Consider the following 22170-nt stretch of genomic DNA (forward strand, 5'->3'; position numbering starts at 1 on the left):
AACTGTTTGTTTTTTTCTTTTTTTAAAAATTAATTTATTCAGATTACAACTCAATTGTTATCCCATCACTTGTATCCTCCCGTTCCTCCCTTCCTCCCACTTTCACCCAATTCCCCTCCCCTAGGTCTGGGACCCAAGGGGACCTCCTGCCCCACTATGTGGTCATGGGCTATCAAGTCTCATCTTGGTAGCCTGCTTATTCTTCCTTTGTTGTAAATCTTCAATCAGCATTGGATGTTTTGGTGGCACTCTGTTGGCGCTGTGATTTTCTTGGACCGCTCCAGCTGTCTTCCTGTCCTTTAACCTTGGAACTTCAGTCCTTAGCGTCACCTGCAAATTTCTACCCTGGAATGCGGGTGCAGCTGGCTCTGTGCACACACTTGGGTCTCTCAGCTCAAATGTTTCCTTAGTCTACACAGATATCGATCCCAAGTCTAAAATGCTCTGAAACCTGCTTTTTAAACATTTGAGGATGTGAACTTCAGCTTATGGGTGTCCAACGTGGACAGTCTACACTAATTTCTCAAAGTCCAAAAAAGTTATCCTGCACTGGAAATGTTTGTGGAACCCAAGCGTTCCCGACAGGGGAAACCCACCCGGAAGTGGATTGTTCCCTGGGGACTCTTCCTGACAAACTGCTGTGCTGTCCTTCTATTACAGCAGGCAGCACTGCCTAAAATAAACACCTGCCACCCTCCTCATCCTCACCTGCTCACACACCACACTCAGCTGCAACTTGATCGCCGTTGACAGCAAAGAAACTTAGCCCAACACTTCGTAAACACTTGACAACTCATGTCTCGCCCTCTTCACTGTTACCACCGACCACCCTCACTATGCCTGTACTTCCTGAAAGAGGAAGCTGACGGCCGAGGTAGGTGGGCGGGATGGCCGCAGGAGAAACTAGGCCTCCTCGAAGCACATTTGTCCGCGCTCTTTCGTCCGCGCTCTTTCTCCCTTTGTTACTGTATGGCTTCTGCAATCCCGTTTCTCTAATTCAGTTCTCTCCACCTTGTCTGTATTGCACAGTTAATTTTCACACTGCTTTCATTCAAATCTCCGCGACTTGTTCCTGGTCCCCTCCTAGCCCCTCTCTCATGCGCGTGCCTTTCCGTGCACACAGAAGGACACCGGGGTTTGGTTTCCCTTGCGCGGGAGCTGTGTTCGTTACCTGTCAGTGAGAGGGGTGATCACCAGCCGAGGGCTGTTTCCCAGGTACTCATAGAAATACTGGAAGCGGGCATCACAAATGTTGACCACGCAGTGCCTCCGAGCGTCTTCCCACTCATGCCGAAGTTGAGACAGCCAGGCAAAAGCATGGCGGCTGACGACCTACAGTCATCATCACACAGTCTTAACATGCTGCACCCCAATAGTTCTGAGGCATGTGTGTGCAATAAGAGCCTTCGCTTTGTCTTTTGTGCAAAACCATACCATGCTTGTTCATGAAATGCTCTTACAGTTTACGAATCACCCAGGGAAAATTTTGCTTCTTTATACACACATTGCTGGCATCCAATAAAAACCATTTTTTCCATATTAAAATTGCACATAGTCCATAATTCCTGCACACTGAAGTATAAACTATGTTTCCACGTATGTTCATAGCACAGGACTTTTAACTTCATTTTTATCAGATTACATGAAGCTGATTTTGATGGGATACTTTTTCCTGTATTACTCAATTCTATTTCTTTTCTAGTTTGAAAGAAAACTTCTGTCTCTTTCAAGGCTTGAGGGACTCTAGGGTTCCCTGGAACTCACTCATGTCACCAAAACTCTTACCTGTTATTTCCCAAGACTAGACAGGCGTAACACTACATACAGTTATATTACAGAGGGTCAAGAATGAGACAAAGTGTCCTTTCATTTAAAATAAGAATGTATTACATGCATCGGTGGTTTAGTGGTAATCACAACTGCTTTCTAAAATAAGTATATTCTAATTATAAGTTATGTTACTACAAGCACAAAATATGAAAATATAAGTAAGGGAAAGGTCACATTCAAAGAGTGGATGTCAACAGCTCATTATGAACATGGGAAAACACAATAAGTGGTGCTTTGCAAGGGCTGATCTGAGATTAATTAGAAGTGTTCCTGACCACCATGTGGCAACTTGCCGCTAATGTGTGTATGTGTGGGTACATGTCCGTGTGTGTGTACATGTTTGTGTGTGTGTGTACGTGTCTGTGGGTATGTGTACATGTTCATGGGATGTGTCTGTACATGTTCATGGGTGTGTGCACATGTTCATCGGTGTATACATGTTCATGTGTATGTACATGTCCATGGGTGTGTGCACATGTTCATGTGTATGTACATGTCCATGGGTGTGTGCACATGTTCATGTGTATGTACATGTCCATGGGTGTGTGCACATGTTCATATGTGTGTATATGCTCATGGGTGGGCCTATGTGGCCAGAGGTTGACATCATCATGTGTCTTCCTAGTTTTTTGAGACAGAGTCTCTCTTGGATACAGTTTTCAATGCTTCTGGGTCTTCTCTCTCGCACAGCAAATGCCTTACTAACTGAGCCTATCTCCAGTCCTGAAAAGGCACTTCCTTATATTTCATGGAGAAAATTTAAATCTCCTTTGACTTCAGTAAAGAAATAAGTAGGAAAACAACATACAGCGTTTTATGATTCAAGCATTCAAACCAAGATAAACACTATGTCTGCATGTTTTAGAGTATTAGTTTTGCTTCAATTTAACTAGGACTTTTTTCTTTATCTTTTAAAAATTCATTTTGTAGACGTTGGGATACACGTTTTCCCTGTTTCTTCTATTTCTAGTGTTTGTTTCTCTCTTTTTACTTAAAAATCATCTCCACACAATACAGGTTGACTATGTTCCCCTCACCCCACGAGGTAGTCTGAATGGGGCTGCTCCCCCCAACCCCACAGGACCCTACCCTCCTGGGTTCATATGTTAGAATGTTTAGCTCTTAATTGGTGGAATTAGGTGGGGAGGGATTAGAAGGTCTGGTGGGAGGAGGTGTGTCACTGGGGGTGGGCCTTGACGTTTCAGAAACCTATGCCAGGCCTAGTGGCTGTCGTCTCTGTCCCTTCCTTCATTTATGCAACTTCTCCCTCTCCCTTCCCCTCCCCCGCTCTCTCTTCCTCCTCCCTCCCCCTTCCCTCCCTCCTCCCTCCCTCCTTCCTTCCCTCTTCTCTCTCACTGTCCCTCCAACTTATGGGTCAGGATGTCATCTCGGTCCCGCTTACTCCTGGACTGTTTCCCATTCTGATGAGAACGGACTGACCCTCTGAAACTGTGAGCAAGCCCCTGGCTAAATGCTTTCTCTTGAGCTGTCTTGGTCTTGGTGTCTCATCTCGGCAATAGAAAAGTAACTAAGAAACACTTTACCCCAGCCTTTCCAGCACCTCCCCAACCTTCCTACCCACTCTTTGCCAATGCCAAACAAACTCCAAGACTTTTCTGTGGACATTTTGTTTTGTTTTAGGATTATTATTGTTATTATTATTTTTGGTCTTATTGGTCTTTCTTGTTTTGATTTTCCTTTTTGTGTTTGTGTGAGTTTTATTTTATTTTATTTATTTATTGTTATTTTGTTTAGAAAGGGTGAGCTGCCATTTCAGTAGTAATATGTAGGGTGTGTGTGTGTGTGTATGTGTGTGTGTGTATGTGTGCAGGCAATGTACAGCACAACACAGGGGTAGAGGCCAATGGACAAGAGATTCATCAGAAATCCTTATCTTCCACTTTGAGGCAGACTCTCATTACCACTATACCCACGCTCGCTGGCATGAGACTTTCCCATGATTCTTCTGTCTCTGGCTCCCTGCTCACCACAGGAACACTGGGGTTACAGGGACTGTGCACTATTTCCTGCTTTATGTGGAGTCTGGGGATCTGAACTCAGGTCTGTAAGCTTGCCTGGCCAGCGCTGTGCCTGTGAGCCAGCTCCCCAGCCCAGCCCTGCAGATGGCTGACATGGCATACAGTGCTGCTGGCTGTGTACGCCTTGGAGGAGAGAGCCATAGGTATGGCTGTGCACCAAAGCCAGAGAGGCTGTAAACACAAGAGCCCTTCCCACGGTCCCTGCTCCTGCATTACCTTTTAGATTTATAATTTAGCACACCACGGGGCACTACTCAGGTAAGTCAAATCTAATGCACCCAAACAACTTCCCAGCATTAGCTAAAACTTTTGAAAAACAATACATTTCTCAAAGCCTCCCCCCAACACCACCCCCCCAAAAACAAAATGCCATCGTCAGAAAACAACAACAGCCAGTCAGCTTCCAGCAACACTCGCCTTCTGAGAGATCAGTTTTGCCACCACGTCTCTGGCGTGGACGTCGATGGTGCAGACTGTCATGATCTTCTGCCTGTCACCAGGCAGAAGCTCGCCCAGAAGAAGTGTGATCAGGGTGTTCAGCTGCGAGATCTAGAAGGGTTTTTAAAACATAAAGGAAGCAGAGCTTACAAACACAGAGACTAACCGGTCAGTATTCCTAAGGAATGCTTTAATTATAAAACAATCCCAAACCTGTTATCTCAGCTGACCATCAAAGAACCCCAGGGAGAGACAAACGCACCATCCCTCGTTCACAGAACCAGCAAGGGCACAGAGGAGACAAGGCTCTTACAGCAGAAGTGGGGCTTTCTGCCTACACTGCGTAATACACCCCAGTGACCCAGCCCACGACGGTAAAACAAACTTTTTTTTAAAGGTATAAGAGTTAAATGACAACTTTTATCCTCTAGAGAAAACTGCCTAACAACTAGCTGATTAGTTGTTTAATTATTTACGGTGGTAATTAATGAGAAAATGCTCAAAGCTAAGCACCGTACTTTGCCCATTCTTTTTACTCATATTATCAATCTTGTTTAGGCTCCTTGGTCTCACAGATAAATAGTTTCAAAGCACTGGTCTTTGCTTCTTGAACGGCAAATAAGGAATGGGGCTAGCATGAGCAACACTCCACCGAGCCAGGTGAAAATGCAGCACTGCAGTTGGCAGGACATGCTACTGTGAACACATGAGAAATGGATCAGAAAAGTGAAGTGTGGCCAGAAAAGTTTGAAAGCCAGTCTCTCGGGTCTGTCCATCTGTTTTTGCTAGGATGGTTATTCACATAAAAGGCCTTCTTCCTTAATTTCTGCCTTGCTCAAGCCTTATTTGCAAAAGAACTCACACAGATGCTGCCTCAATGACACATCATGATAGGTGGCAGTATTGTCCCTGGCCCTCCTCGGCTCTGCAGAGCCCTGCCCATTACAAATCATTAGAGCCTGAGAGTCATCAGGAAGCGAGCAACAAATCAGTGGCAGCCCTCACGCCTGGGAGCTGAGTGTTAAGCCAGGTTCCCTGTGGCACTGTGGAGAAGTCTATGAAAAGATGAAGTCCCAAAGTGGCCCTGAGACCCCTGGGCAAGGACACGGTCTGCTTAGTCAGCACTGTGTCCCCTGAGCCACCGAAGGGCTGTGAGAGTGAGTCAAACAGGTACAGGGTGGCAGCACAGCCAACTATGGGTAAGTTCCTGTAGATATCTTTATTGAATGCTTACGGATACACAGATATATACATACACACACATATAAATTATACATGTGGTATGTGTGTGCATGTATCTAACCAGTATGTGTGTATCTATATATTTGTGTGTGCACGTCTATTGTGTCTGTGTATGTGTGTGTGTGTGCATATGTATGTATTTTGTATATATGTGTACCTGTGTGTGCATATGTATGTATGTATTTGTGTATATGTGTACGTGTGTGTGTGTGCGCGCGCGCGGTGCATATGCTGTGTAGGCACAGGTATTTGGTGTTGGATACTTTGTCTGGGCTAAGATTTTCAAATCCCACAGTGTCAGATGTTACACCATTTGCAAAATTTGTCTAACCAGTTCGTTCTCACAGCAACAGTACTTTATGCCCCTGCACCTAATACCTAAGTACATTTAGAATTTCTAGTGCTTCTCACGTACTCAGTTGCCTAGGCCTCCACCCAACCTGTGATTTCTACATCACTGACTTGTTTCTCACAGAAGTTCAGTCAAAGGCAGGATGATTGAGACAATGGCTCGCCAAGGTCATGCACCCAGCTGCATCTGTTGTACGTACTCTTATAGTTTCCTGAGATTAAGATTTCCCCATGATATTCTCTCCAAAGTAATGAGGTTCTGTAACCATAACAACAGTTATAAAATGTCTAGTACTTGGGAAGTGGCTCCAGGTAGCAATTATAGAAGGGTCAGACTATAATTATATCCATATTTATGGGTGGATGACATAGAAAATCGCCTAGGATAGCTTTTCAAAATAACACACCTTCCCAGAGAACGCATGCTCATTCTTGCCCCTGATCCAGGAGCGGGTTGGATTTTCTACTGGGTCAAGGACAGTTGCCACAAAAGGTCGTTCTCACATGCATCCCGGGTCTAAGCTGACCCTGAGAATGGTAAATGAATGTCTGGCACTAGAAAGCAGCCTAACTGTAAAAGCCGTTCTCGCACGCCTTTAATCCCAGCACTAGGGAGACAGAGGCAGGCGGATCTCTGTGAGTTCAAGACCAACCTGGTCTACAAAGAGAGTCCAGGACAGCCAAGGCTACACAGATAAACCCTGTCTCAAAAAAAAACACCCCCCCCCAAAAGAAAGAAAGAAAGAAAGAAAAAGAAAAAGCTATTCTGTCTGCAAAGCAGAATGCTTCCTGTGCGCCCTTCCTCCTGCCTTACTCTGCTTAGCACACTGGACTTTTTTGTGCTTCTTGTCACTGCTGTTTCAAGGCCATAGCTGTGACTTTATACACCAAGACTCATTTCCCCATGAGACTTTTTGTGGTTGGCTTGCCTCCTCAGGTTGGCCCAGTCTAACGTTTTCTAGGCCTTCCCTGGTAAGCATCCCCTCTTAAGGAACCTAAAAGCATTTTATTAGCTCTTGGTGCTTTTTTTTCTCTCCGTTAACCATGAGCTCTAAAGGCCCCAGGCCCACATGTATCTTCCTCTGTGTTCTACTCCTACACCTAGCACAGGGCCCAGTGTAAAGCACATGTTCAGTAAACAAGCTCTATATTAAGGGAAAAAGAAAGCACCGAGAAAACAAATTATACAAACCAGAACTTTCTGTTCTACTCATTCATATAAGATGACAAATGGAATTACTGTCCCCAAGCTCGCAGGCCAATGAGGGACGCAGGCAAACAATCAGAATATGTATAACATATAACGTACTCTCACAGCACACAGAAACGGGGTCTTGCCTAAATCAGCCTTGGAAAGGCACGTTGGGGAAGGATTATCCATGCTAAGACCTAAAGAAGGAGGGTTTGTGTTATAGTAAAGTTAGAGGCAGGCCACCCAGAAGGCTATGCTCAAGCCACAGGGAGCAGCTGTGGAAGATTCTGGAATGAAGCAGGTGGCCCTTTGAAGGCCTCTACATCCAGACATGCAGGAAAGGAGACAGGTGGAAGAAAGCCACACTCACAGATGCAAAGTGTGGCCCCACACTTAGGCCAACGACCTACTGCAAAGGTGTGCTAAGCGGCCGGGGTGAGCGCCATACTGTGTTTTCAGAAAGAAACGGGAAGAAACCCAACAGAATGGTAGGGGGGAAATCCTGTGGTGTCACTACCGTCACCCAGTAGAGAGGAAAAGTTCCTTGGTCTAAGAAAGTCTTATCACAGCAGCAAAGACAGACGTCAGGGTGCCGAAGGGACCTGGCAGATGATATGTGACATGAGAGTCCAACTGATCCAAGTAGAGGATGCTGGTGAAAACATTCTCAAAATCAAAACTTCTAAATAAGACCCACTGGCAAATGACGGTGATAAACAAAGACAGAATTCACTAATAAAATATTAAGAAGTAAAAACAGCTTTTTAAAAGGATAATACACTACAACCAACTAAAGTTAATAAGACAAAAATGCAGAGTTTCTTAACACTCAAAAATGTCCACAGGACTGTGGGTGCTGGTCACTGTAGAGAGCATGCTTAGCACCTTATAAGGGCCCAAGCTGAATCTTTAACACAAAATAAAGATACAAAATTAAAAACAACAGGTTAGAAGATAAATCAAATTCTCATCTCAGAAGATTAGAAGAGGTTCAATTCCTTCTCAAGATAAGAAATTCTTTACTTGCAGTCATGGAAAACATTTTTCTCTACCCGGTGAAGGAATTTCTCTTTTGAGGGGCTATTGTGGCTCCTCTGAACTGAACCATCCCATGTCGTCAGGAAAGCAGCCTAGAGCCTCAATAAGACTCTAACAAGATACAAGATAAGCTCAGGAAGGTAAAGATCCACAGTCTCGCCTAGGTTATACAAGCAGTTAAAAATCATGAGGGGGAGGGGACTGTTTGGTGGAGGCCCCTGCAAGATGGACAGGAACTCCAGAATCACAGAGTTTGACACTTGTCATCACCTCGAGGTGGGGCAGCTGCTTGAGAGTCACCTATGCTCTTATAAGTGACCCCTCCCGCATGGGCCTGGTGACCCCAACAAACACTGGTTCACCGAGCTAGTCATGCAGGAATGGTTTCTCTGATTTGTCATAAGTGTCTACCCGGGGTGACTAAGCACTTGCTTACATCTCCCCAGAAAAAGCCACACAACAAAGGACATCTTCAGAAATAAAATTAGCTCACACTCAACAGTGAGACATTAAACAACACTTTTCCTGGATTGTTCACAAATCAAGGAAGTATCAGTATTTTAGCACTGTACGAGTGGTCCTAGCCAATGCCATAGCACAACAAAAGGAAACTGAGAGCAAGGAAAAGAACAGGAGACAACATGTAAAACTGTCAGTGCCTGCTGTTGACATGTTATATGCAGCAAACCCTACACAGTACAAACTTCACAAAGCACCAGGCAGTAACCAGAGAAAGCAAAGTTTGTAACCTCCTAAGATGCAAAGTAAGAATTTTTTCATTCAATATATTTCTATGATTAGCCAAATATGCTAAAGATAAAAATTAAAATATATTAGTATATAAAATAGAATCAAAATATCACAAATAAAATAAATCTAGCAAGAAGTGCAAAAGACTACTGAGTTATAAGCTGTAATGACACTGCAGACAGGAATTAGAGATAATCTCCCTGGGGGGAGAAATATGTTCTTAGGAAACTTTATAAGAATGTTTATAATGACTTTATATTTACCCTGGTCAGTCTAGGAAAAAGTTAATTAGGCTGAAAAAATTCCTCAAGTAATATACACCATGGTAATAAACATTTATTTATTTAAATAATGTTTATTAAAATTTTTTAAATAAAAATGTAAAATTTTAGAATAGTCTAAATAATGTTGAGGTAGAAACAAAAGATATGAAACTTGACTTCAACGCTTACTATGTTGCAGGAATTAAGACTGTGGGTTTGTCATAGAGACAGAAAAACAAATGAAGAAAAATATTGAAATCACACACACACACACACACACACACACACATACACACACACACACACACACACACACACACACACACTTTCTTTGGATCAAGGTGGAAAGTTAATTCAGTGGAAATAAGAAAAGATGAGTGGAACATAGTTCCACACGAGGCCCCGAGATCTTGAGAGAAGTAAGTACATTGATGACTTTCAGTGAACAAGAATTTATCTACGACACAAAAGGCACTATCCATGAGAGAAAAATGTGGCATGTTACATGAAAAAATTGTAAGATTTTATTTATAACAGCTCCCTTTAAAACATGCCATTTGTGGGGCTATTAATATAGTTGGGTGGCAGAAGAAAATGTGTAATTTATTCATTTTCTGACAAAGGATCTATGCCCTAAATAAATAAGAACTCTCGGAATAGGAAAAGGGCAAGCCACCCAATTGTTTAAAAAGATTGAGTGACATCATAACATAAGACAGAGCACTAATTCACACGATTGTTCAGTGTCTTCAGATGTTAGAAAGATTTAAGTTCAAGACGTGCTAAGATATTTACTGATGGCCCCTGGAATGGCTGCAATTATGGGGGGGCGGGGACAAAAAAACGGGGAAGTAGATAGAATCCGGTGCAACACGGATGGCAGCTCAATGATGAAGAACTCAGCGTCTTTGATGCGTAAATCTACACTTTTATTTCTGAGAAAATTTGCTTTTGTGTATGTATTTACCCAGAAGAAATGATCTTCAAGTTAAGAAAGGCAAATACCAGCTAATAGAATGGATAAAGAACTTATGATATGTTGATATAATGGAATACGACTAAGAAATGAAAATGAAGTTTTTATCATGACTTTTACCCACACTCCTCTGGGTGAAGGCTAAGCACACCAAGGAGACAATGCTCCTACCCTTCTCTGATGCTTCTCCACACAGCTCAGTAATAAGAAAGGGAAGCTTTCGCCCCCAGTCAATCCTCCAAACTACAACAAAACAAACAAACAAACAAGCAACTTTTTCCAAGGAACTTTTAAATCTAAGGAATCAAGTATATTTGATTTGTCTTATTCCAAAGATTCTGAAAAGGCAGAGAAGTGTATGTGTGTGTGTGTGTGTGTGTGTTTATGTACATATGTGTCTCTGTAAGTGTCAAAATGAGGGTATATGCATGTGTGTGTAAGTATGTGCGTGTCTAATACCACACACATGCAATAATGATAGGTCGTCAGGAAATAAACAGAATTTGAAACAATTACCTGGGTTTATCTCATTGATTTGCAAGCAGCAACAAGAAAGGCAATGCTTTGTAGGCAAATCATCTATTAGGGCCAGCTTTGACCTTTAGTTTTAACACTAAGCTCTTTTAAAGCTCTGAAGTTCATTTTAAAAGCGTCTCCCATCATTACAAGAGTAAGTTTAGTTAACAATTACCTCCAAAAGGCAGCACAGCTATAGTGTGTGTGCATGCACACAAATATGCAGCATGTACATGAGTGTGCATGCATGTGTGATGTGTGTGTGTACCAAGCACACACATATGGACAGCAAAGGAAGATGGTAAATGTGCTGCTTTCCTGCTTTCCACCTTGTTCCCTTGAAACAGGGTCTCAGGGAACGTAGCGCTGCGCTGGCCGCCAGCCAGCTCCAGTGAGCCTCCTGGCTGTGCCCCACACTCTGGCAGGTGCAGCCACGCTCAGCCTTCACGTGCCAGAGAATGCCTGTGCAGCAGCATTCTCTCCCCTGAGTGGCCTCTGCAGTCAGGGTCACACCCACTCTTAAAAGAAGATTACCCAGTAGGTTTTTAACAGAGATGCACACACTTCTCACAACCCTCACCACAGCGTTAGCAGCATGCAAGCATTAGTGTCTCCACTATCTGCGCTAGCACCATTTGCAGAACTGAGTGCTGTGAAAGGCATGGATGTGACTGGTCTGTCAAACACTCTAGTGGGTGCTGAAGGGGTTGGTAAAAGCTTTTATCACAAGCTAGCCAAGTGAATCCTGGAGTAAGAGTGAATGCAGTGCTAGCCAGCCTGAAAAAAACTTTGCAGCTCATGTTAAAAAAAAAAAAAAAAAAAAGCCAGACGCTGTGTTTTGCATCTGTGGTCCAGCGTTTCTATGGCGAGCTGGGGAGTGGAGACAGGAGGCTTTCCCAGAAACACGTAGACAAGCTCGTCTGTAATATGACGTACAGGAGAAACGAGAGAGAGATCACATCCCAACAAGGTGAAAGGGAAGAGCCAAGGCCCCCAAACTGCCCTCTGACCTTCACATGTGCTGGCTCACGCTCCCCTTTCTCTCACATGTATGACAGCAACAGAAGCTTTTGACTCTTCATAACCCACCTTCTCTGCTCACCTACCTCACATATACCTCATAGAGATATGTGCATCTGAATATGCCATGAGTCCTGAAAAAAGAAAACTTTACAAAAGCATCAAATGCCTGGCTGGCTAAGTGATGCTACTGGAAGCATCTGAAACAGCCAACCTTGCTGAGGGGATGAAGATGACACTTCTTTGCATCAGTGTTGAGGGATAAGTGTGTACTTTCTTTTAAGGGATTTGACCTGAATGTTTACTTCTAGCAATGTATCCTGCAGAAACAAAGAAAAACACGGGCATCACAGATATACATGGCTAGTTACTTGTGGAAGAGGGAGGAGGAGGAGAGGAGAGGAAAGAAAAGGGAATGGTAGATAAAGGAAGGGGAGGGGAGAGGGGGGAGGGGGGAGTAGATGGGGAGGGGAAGGAAGGGGAGGGGATGGGGAGGGGAGGGGAGATGGGGAGGGAGAGGGGGGGGAGGGGAGGAGTAGATGGGGAGGGGAAGGAAGGGGAGGGGATGGGGGGAGGAAGTGGAGAGGAGGGAGAGGAGGGAGGGGGGAGTGGGGGGAGGGGGGGAGGGGGGGGGGTGGGGAGGGGAAGGGAGGGGAGGGGGTGGGAAGGAGAAGTAAGAGGGGAGAGGGGAGAGGGGAGGAGTAGATGGGGAGGGGAAGGAAGGGGAGGGGATGGGGAGGGAAGTGGAGAGGAGGGGAGGGGAGGGGAGAGGAATGCTATCCTCATGGCACAAAGCTGTGTTTCAAGGGACGAGCAGAGTGTGTATTTTAATAGCAGTATATTTAATAACCATGGCAGCCTCAGGTGGAATCTGGTAGAGGCTTCAACATCTGCATGCTGGGGTTTCAGTTGCCACATGGGAACAGAAATGCCACAGTTAGATTATGGATCCCGCACTGTCTGTGCAAGGCCAGGAATGGGGACTGAACAGCCATGATCCTCTGCATTTCACAGTCCAATAGAGGGCTCTAAAAGACCTCCGCACACTATCCCTAAAGAACCGTGTGAAGCCTGGGGCCCCTGGGGCTTCAGGAAGGGAAAAAAAAAGCCCCATATAACTAACAAAGGCATCAAAGCAAGCCTGCCATTAGAACCAGAAAACCTACCCTAAGTTATCAACCAGAGCCAGTCCGGACACACAGCATTCGCCCTCCTCAGGGTAGAGAGACGCTGTGGACAAACAATCCCAGACAGCAACCTTGATAAAACAAGCCTTACAAACATCCAGCCTCGACAGCTTCGGCTGCGAATGGTCTAAGCAAATCTATTAACCGTCCCTGAAATAAGACAGGACAGAAGAGGATGGGCACCACAAGGCTGGACAGCATAAAACTGATTTTAAAGAAAGGTTTCAGAGGCTGACAGCTCAGACAACCAAGTGCTTGCTGCACCTTGGAATCCATATGAAACGGCATGTGGCACGTGACACGTAGCACATGCTTGTAATCACAGCCTGTAGGAGGCAGAGGCAGGAGAGGTCCCTGCAGCTCACTGGGTCAGCTAGTGTTGCCTAATCCATGAGCTTGGTAAGCGACACTATCTCAAAGTCTCAATGACAGAACAAAACAAATGAAAACAAAACACCAAGGTGTGTGGTCCCTGAGAAACGCCACCTGGGGTTAAGCTCAACGCACATATGCACACACATGCATATACACCTGCACATACAAGCAAACACATACACACGAGAACATTTGGGGGAAACAGATAAAAATCGATGAAAATGAACTACTAAAGTAAGAATAAGGGAGGATTGAAGGGGACATTCTTGTTGGTAACATATGTTAGTACAGCCACTATAAAAACTGCTCTAACAGTTCCTCAGGAAGGCAGAGATGAATCCACCACATGATCCAGCAAGCCTACGACTGGCTGTGCATACAAAAGAATAAAGTCTATGGGCCAGAAGAAAATCTGCACAGCCAGGTTCATCAAAGTCTTAGCATAACAACTAGTATCAACCATCAGTTTTCCTGCCTGTCAGTGAGGGAATGGACAAAGGCCCTGTGGTACTACAGCGGAGCACTGAGTACATTCTGCTGTTCGAAAGAGCAGTCATGAATCTACAAAATGTCTTGTTAAGTTAAACAAGCTAGGCATAGAAAGATGGATATTTCATCTCATTGACATATGGAATATAAAAGTAGAACTCATTTAAAGTATGTAAAGTAGCAGCTATGAGAGTCAAGCTGGCTTAGGGAGATGCTGGTCAGAGGAGCACAGCTTTCAGCAAGAGAGGGAGCCTGTCACACACCACAGTGGCAGCAGCTAACAACATATTGTGTATTCCAAAGCTGCTAAGGCAGATTCTGGATGTTCCAAGCACAGAAAGTAAGTTCGATATACACATCAGAAGACTTGATTTGGCCAGCCTACCAGTGTACACACGAACCAAACAAGTTGTCAACCATAAGCATATAAACTCTTATCATTTAAAACAGGTAAGACATTTAAAATAGAAATAGAAGTATTTGGGATTAAAGTAAGATAACAATCACAATAAACTCAAAGAAGGCATAGGAGAAAGTAAGCGGTATTCTATGTATACCTACCAACAAAGATAGCATGAGTTCAGGTGAATAGCTACAAATATCTATTTCCACATACATGTACATTCATGCAGAAAGAAAGACAGCTAGCAGATAGAAAGAAAACCTTTCGATGCTTAAATGCCTAATGGTTTTCTTGAGAAAGTAGATCTCTTTTGTTTGCTTATTTCCCTTCCTGGATTTTTCTTCTTCATCTCCAACAGTAAACAGATATAAAGAAGTCAACAAGCTAAAAATAATAAAACCGATATAAATACATATCCACAGAATCTCATTTACCATTTTAAAATATAAATATTCAGGGAACCAAGAAATGACAAGCTGGAGGGAGGGAGAATTAAGAACAAAATCTTGGCTAAAACTAAACAGAGGCATGCAGAACAATGTCAGTTCCAGGGTCATTACTACAACAGCTCAAAGTTGAGAGAATACTATTTAATGTTTCTAGAATACGCTCACTTTATAGCTATAATCAAAGTATAAATATCAATAGATCAACCAGTGCTGTGTAAGAGATATGGCCATGTCTTTAAAACAACATCCCATTTTCCTCAGAGTAGAAAACCACGGATCCATTTTTCTCCAAATGTTAACAGAAAATGACAAATAAATAAAGCTTACTGTTCTATCCCCTTCAATTGTCCAATCTGAAGTCGTTAAAAGTACCTGTTTCTTATGGAAGTCCTTTAGGGCCGTTTCATAGCCTTCCTCAAGCCGACTGAAGGCAATCCCTACGTCTGTGGTCCACCATATTTGTGAGCCCGTTAGAGCCACCTGAGCAGGGAAGTCAAAGATCCACAGCTCTCTAGGCTTCTCCTCATAGGCCGCGATGGCTTCTGTGATCGCCTGGCGCACTGTGTCCTTCATGGTCTGTTCGAGCTGCAGAAGCCAGCTTTCCACCTTAGAAGGAAATTGAAATGTGACGGGTGGCGGCACAGGCTCAGCAGTGGAGCTGTTCCACGCTCTGTCTAACTTGCAGGCCCTGCGACAGCACCACAGCGGAGTCCTGCCGCCACCAGGAACACACGAGGAGAAAGAGGGGAGCCTCAGCCACTAATGAGGGTGCTTTCTCCTATGCCAGCCTTTCTCTTCCCCAAACTGCAGCTGGTTTCTTAATCTCTAAGAGAGTGAACAGCCTTCCTAAACAGAGGCGCTGTCATTCACCCTGCAGCTCTGAGGATAAAGGGTTCTAGACAAGAGTCCTCTACTGAGGGTTTGAGAAATCAAATACCACAACCTCCTGGTGCGGCCTGAGTTAGAGCCTGGAGACTTTGGGATCACACTTTTGAGAATTCTATCTCCTGATGATGTTTTATTTCCCTGAAAGCTCCCCTCTAAAAACATTCACAGTGCTTAGTCTTAAGCCAAAGTGTTTTCAGTAAATATTTTAATTATATTCCTGCTGCTTCCAATCTTTACATTTGTCAGAAATTAGGCAGCACGACAGTGTAAGAGATCGGACGACTGCTGGCTTGTGAAAGTTAATCTTTGTAAAAACTTTACTTCCAGCTCATGTAGTTCCCATAAATATGTTCCATCCGGTTTCCCACACTGTTCAAACGTGCTTCGCTACATTAATCTATGCGTCTGCCTCTAGCTGGCCATAGAGCCGCAAGGCTGCACGAACTGCTTGCATAATGGCCATGATGAACAGACTCCAAGGGCCGTAGGAGATGATTGCAATACTCCTGCTGGTCTCTTTTCCTGGCCTCGCCTCGCCCCCGACTCCCAGCCCCACTTGAGGACTGCAGCAACAGTCTAACCTTTGGGAACTGGGAAGAAATGGTGCATGAGTAAGCTGCCTACCTTCTTCTTGAGAAGGAAAGGGAACATTGCCTGGGCCACTATCTGCCATCTACTGTAAGGGGTTCCCCTGGCTTTATAGCTGGATTTTAACACGCACAAGTTCACAGTCTCTAATCTAGCCAATAGGGTCCTGTATTTCTGCCTCAAGAACTCAATTAGGAAAGACTCCAGGGAACCTGACACATCAGTCCATGTTTGGACAACAATGCCAGCAACAGCTACTTAGCAGTATGATTGCATAACTGATTTCTGAGTGTTTTCCAGGTCCCACCCTTTTGAAACCTCATGATATTCTGCCTCGCCTATGGTAAAAACGACCACATCTGGTTGGCACTAGTCATACATATGCCATCTTTGGTGGGACAGCGACTTCTTCCTTTCTGGTCCCAGAAAGCCCAAATTGGTGAATAAATAAATAAGTAAGCAAGTAAGTACACAAATAAAGCTTAAACAGGCTAAGTTTGGAAGAACCAATCATAAAAGTGTGGAGAAAGCGTAAAATACAAGGCAAAAGGATTATTTTTTAATATCTAAAACAAAGGTAAGTAGAGAATAATGTCATATATGTTCAGAAGTTTCTAGCATAAGTTGCTTATACAGAATAAATTAGAGCCCCACTAAATTGTCCAACATCAAGGGCTAGAGACAAGCGCATCCATCAGTTGGACGATCCCCGTCTGGGCACCATGCCAGTTGATGAACAGTCTGCCGAGGAGGCAGCAGACAACACCATACTTTTGTCAAGATAGTTTATGGTGACTTTTTCTAATCACTATAATAATATCCCAAAAGCCCAAGAGATCAAAAATATATTTTAATCACAGTACCCTACCATCTGCTTTCCCTTCATTTGGCAGAGTTTTCTGGTACAATATTAAAAAGTAACAGAGGAGTAAAGAGAGCCCTGGTAAAATACATTTGCAACGACAATTCTGCAAAGAACACTTCAAGGAAGATGCCCCCCAGGCCTAAGAGGATCTCTTGTAGAAACCACTTCTGAGGTTACTCTTTGGATGACACCAAGACACCATGCTTATCAGAGAGTCAAGTCCTATCTGGTTAGCTTTTATCACCTTGATACAAGCTAGAGACATTTGAGAAGAGGGAAAATCTCTCACCAGACAGGCTTGTGGGACAGCCGGTGGGGGGCACTTTCTTGATTAATTATTGATGTGTGAGGGCCCAGTTCACTGTGGTTGGTACCAACACTGGGCAAGTAGTCCTGAGTTATGCAAGGAAGTATTTTGAGCAAGCCAGTATGCAGCATTCCTCCACGGTCTCAGATTCCGTTCCTGTCTGCACGCTCCTTACCTGACTTCCTTCTGTGCTGGACTGTGACCTCAGACTTGCAAGATGAGACAATTGCCTTCCCAAGTTGCTTTTGGTCCTGGTCTTTATCACAGCAATAGAAGCCTCAACTAAAACATCTCCCAGCCTGGTTTAATGGCTCTTCCTTGTGGAATTGGTAACTATTTTCAGGCGTGTGTGCATGAGAGGAGACAATGTGCTAGGGAACGGGGATGCAGCAGCATCTCGACAAACTCTGCCAATCTTACTGACACAAGTTCATGGCGCTCACATCAGAATGTCCAGCCGCAAAGCCTCTCCCCTTCCCCACAGCTTCCGAGGGATGCCTAAAGCAGAGTCCGTGGGTCAAAGACCAGTCACATCACCGGGCCGCACACGCGTGTGAACCTGAGTCAGACTTGTTCAGTCTGCGGCAGAGCCCTCTGCAAATGTTCCTGAGAAATGTTGCTGACAGACACCCTGCTGGACGCTAAGGCTAAGTGAGCAGAAACTGGGCAAGGGAAGGATGTCCTTGGCACACAGGAGATGGTAAACACCGACCTCCCACTACAGAACCAAGGAGAGCCTGGTTTTTAAACATGAACCGGACAATTGCCCTCAAATTACTCCCCTTTGCATGGGAAAAATCTCAAAAATCAAACCTTACATGGCCTACGCATTCACACCCGGCCTGGAACGGGACATACTCCTTTTCTTTGCTGAACATTCCAACTGCTCTGTGTGTGGAAACTTCCGTACTTTCCTCGAACTGCAGATCCGAGATGCTGTCGAAGAGTTTGACAAGGTGGCGTGTTACCTAAGATGGACAGAAGAGAATCTGAGTGTTTCTCACTGTAAAAGTACCCTGGTGACCGATGTGCAAAGCCCTCTGACACTACTAACCTTTATTCATACATTCCAGACTTGTCTGAAAATCAAGGTCACTAATAAAATACCAGTGCCTGAATGAACCGGACGGATCTGACCCCACCATCATATGCGTTCTGGTGGATGCTCGCTACAGAGGGGAGGCTAGGATCTGACCCCTCCGTCATATGCATCTTGGTGGATGCCCACTTTTTTACCCAGTGCCTGAAGGCTTACCGACCTGTCTTTATGCATTACAACTGGGGATGTTCATTTTACTAGAACATAGAAATGGTCAAACTTCTAAATTTCAGATTTATATGTTGATAAAATCTGAAATAAACAAAGTGTATGGTTTGGGGTCTGGTGACATCATTTATTAGGTGGGATACTTTGAGTCTCGCAAATCCTTGGTACGTCAAGAGGCCGAACGATGTTTTCCTACTTTGATTTATAGGTGAGTTTTCAAGTCAGCATTGCTGAGACTGAGTGGCGGTGAGACTTTGCATTCTCAGGGCTGGGACAGGCAAATAAGGACCCCATTCCTGTCTGTGTCCTGGCTTCTATTCTCACAGCCTGCATTCTCCAGAGGAAACCGATGCATTGAATGTTAAGCACATTACCAAAATTTGACAAACCAAGGTTATAACACGAGACAAACACCAGCAGGCCTGTTGTCTGAAGCGGTCAGTCTGAAGAAAAATATCTACCTGGCCTCCAAACACAAGCCCTGAACTAACCACACAGCCCCCTCCACTGACCCCTCAATAAAAGTCATGACAGGTCTCCCTCCTAGGGACAACGCCTAGCATAGCCATGGGGAACAGAGAAGGTGGTTTCTCAGTAGGTGGGCCCACACTCAAAGAGCAGCCAAATCTCTCAGGGGACGCATCAGTGATCAGAACTCACATTCCTCCCTTAGTCATGGTAGCGTTGAGTGGAAGACAGTTTTATGGGTCCTCAGAAAATTAAACACTCACTAAGAAACCCTCAGTGCATCCCGCAAACAGCCATCCAGACAGACAATTGCATACCAGGGTTCCCTCCACTGTCACCGTGGACCAAAGGCAGAAACAACCAAACATCCATTCAATCAGATGGATAAGCAAACTGTGCCAGGTGCATACTGTGAAATTCTGTTCAGCAGCATGAAGGAATGAAGTGTGTGTGTGTGTGTGTGTGTGTACACAACTACAAAGACTGTATGTGCTAGCACATGCTCTTATCCTAGAACTAAGGGAGTGGACTCTGAAAAGCTGCGTTCCTGTCTAGCCTGGGATGTATAAGTGAGACCTTGCTTCAAAAAACTAAAGGCCAGGATGTAGCTCAGCGGCACAATGCTTGTCTAATACACAGGGTCCTGGATTCGATACCTAACTCTGGAAAAAAAAGACAACATGAATGAACCTTGGAAACACTGAGCTCCATGACAACAGCAGCCAGTCTTCCAAAGCCATCAACTATATAATCACTTGCACAAAATACCAAGACTGTGCAAATCCACAGACACGGGACCAGTGGTTCCTAGTGGTGCTGGGGGGGGGGGGGAGACACAGGCAACCAGATCAACAGGTGCAGAGGTGTATTTGAGGGTGACAAAAATGTCTTAGAAATGCAACAGCAGTGGTATGGTAGTTGAATAACACTAGAAAATGTGAAAACGACCCTCAATTGTACACTTTTAAGGCAGCTGATTTTCTGTGCTATGAACTTTACCTCAACAGAAAACAAAGGCTGCTGCCAACAGAAAGCGGTTTCAAGCTGGGCCACGTTCCCCAACACACAAGTCTCACCTCCATTCCAAGTGTTTCTCAACCTCACCTCAGCCAGGCCTGGTACATAACAGCATCTTCCAGAGACAACAGCAGCTGCCTACGCTGCCTGCACGTCAAGCCCAACAGTATCTGTCAGAGTTTTCTTTGGGTGTCTTAGCCTTTTAGAGTCCTCAGCTTTCACACATAATGCTGCTTTCACAGCTTTAGCGTCAAGGAAAAGAGCACCAGGGTGACACAGGGAGAGTGGTAGGCGGTGGATCTCTACCTGGCTTATCAAGTTTTCTTCCATCCACGCACATTACCCACAGGACATTTACACACAGACCGTCTCGGCGATAATCTAACGATGTCAAACGGCTTCCAGGCTTCCACCGGGTAGCAGGCCTAGATAACATTCAGTTGAGAAAGTCGCAGGGCCACGTGAGGCCTCAGCCATCAGGCACCCTCACACACGTTACTGTTTTACTCAGAAAATAATTCCACAACAACTTCTGGCCTTGTAGCCATCTTGGCAGTGGCCAGAAAATGTAAATCTCTTAACCTACAATCCTCCATGACTTGTACCTGGTGTGAATGAAATCAGATATGTCTTTCTTATTAAAATTTTCTAAGAGACAGCAACAGACACATTTCCTAAGAGACTACAAAAGGAATGTTTTCCAATGAGGCATCTTTGTATTTTAAGTGAAATTGGATTTTCTTCTTCCCGGCTAAGTGCCTGGAAAAAGATTTTTTTATTTTACAACTAAAAACATACATTAAAATAATACTTTCGGGCTATTATTAAAGAAACTAAAACTTCTTTGTGCTCTAAGTTGGTTTCTCAAAGGCTATCAGCAAAAACCGAACAACGTCCCCTATGTTACTTGGGTGTTGTGGCCACTAACGCACACAGGCAGTCCAGCTTAGCAGGGTAGTGTGTGTTCAAAAATTTGGTCACGTGGCCTGGATGTACATCAATCATTTTAATAAGCAACAGGGAGACTTATGACAGCGCAAAGACCTTGAAAACGTTTTGGCAAAGATAGGTCAAGGACCCCAGAAGAAAACCTACATAATCAACTAACCTGGGCCCATGGGGGCTCACAGAGACTGAACTGCCAACCGGAGAGCGTGTATGGGACGGACCTCAGCCCTCTGCACACGTGTAACAGTTGTGCAGCTGGGTCTTCATGTGGGAGTCCTAATGATGACAGCGGGGCCTGTATTAACTGTGTTACTGCCTTTGAGACCCTTTCCTCACACTGGGCCGCCTCGCCTGCCCTCAGTAGAAGGTGTGCAGAGATACATAGAGAGAGTTTGGGTCAACCAGCAACATGCTGTTCTTTGACCTCTCAGAGTTTCGGACGTGGCGTGTTTCTATTGTTTGTTAAGTAGGGCATCTGGCTTCTGTGTTGTGTCTTAATTTCTCTTGTTTTGTTTGTTTGTTTGTTTGTTTGTTTTTCTTGCTGGCATCACTTACTCTAGGCCACGTCATCCTTTACCATAATTCATGTCATGAAGTGTGTCCTCCGTAAGCTGCATGCCTGCATGTGTGTGTGTGTGTGTGTTGGAGAGGAAGGGCTCCCCAAGGGGAAGGAGTCGTCCTCTGATCGAAGGTCTTTCCTAACTCCATCTATGTTTGCCTCAGCATCCACTGCTAGCATTATCTGCGGATGACACAGGCACATTTCACGTGGAATATCCTGGGGACACTGGGGTCACAAAATAATCTCTTGGCAGCAGATGCACAGTGGCTTACTGCTGACGGAATTTGAAAGATACGGCATAACTGCTACCGATAAGGCTGCACCTCTGTGGTTTCTGCGGGCCAAAGAGAAAGCTTACTCCGTCATCCTCCGCCAGCACGGCACAGCATCTCAACCATGAATCATGCTGTCAGGGAACTGGGCTATGTTACTCGTCCTTGCTAACTGAAGTCTGTACTGCCGGAGCCACACACAGAGAGAGTCTTGTTAAATGCAAAGGCATAACATTACGATACAATATATATTCATATACGATACATATAATTTACCATACACACCAGTAACATAGCCCACGACTTGTGTCTGCTGTCCACCTAGAAGATGAAGGGAAGAAAGATGAAACTGGTCATTCCTAATCCCTTCTCAAACCTCACCATGGGATTTGGTTTCTAATATCTAATTTTGCGTTTCTTCGGCGACATA

At 44.6% G+C, this 22170-nt stretch overlaps 1 protein-coding gene across 1 annotated transcript in view; it reads right to left on the reverse strand.

Annotated features, from left to right (window-relative positions):
- The window catches only part of Dnah11 (dynein axonemal heavy chain 11), a 326041-nt gene that overhangs the window by 187797 nt on the left and 116074 nt on the right, over positions 1 to 22170 (reverse strand). Inside the window, exons 29-32 of the mRNA XM_051152523.1 lie at positions 18025 to 18174; positions 14931 to 15164; positions 4287 to 4418; positions 1172 to 1332 (exon numbers count right to left, since the gene is read on the reverse strand). Of these exons, the coding sequence (XP_051008480.1) occupies positions 1172 to 1332; positions 4287 to 4418; positions 14931 to 15164; positions 18025 to 18174 (677 nt within the window). The remainder of the gene's footprint in view (positions 1 to 1171; positions 1333 to 4286; positions 4419 to 14930; positions 15165 to 18024; positions 18175 to 22170) is intronic.

This window comes from Acomys russatus, chromosome 1, assembly GCF_903995435.1.
Source record: "Acomys russatus chromosome 1, mAcoRus1.1, whole genome shotgun sequence".
NCBI classification, from domain to species: Eukaryota; Metazoa; Chordata; class Mammalia; order Rodentia; family Muridae; genus Acomys; species Acomys russatus.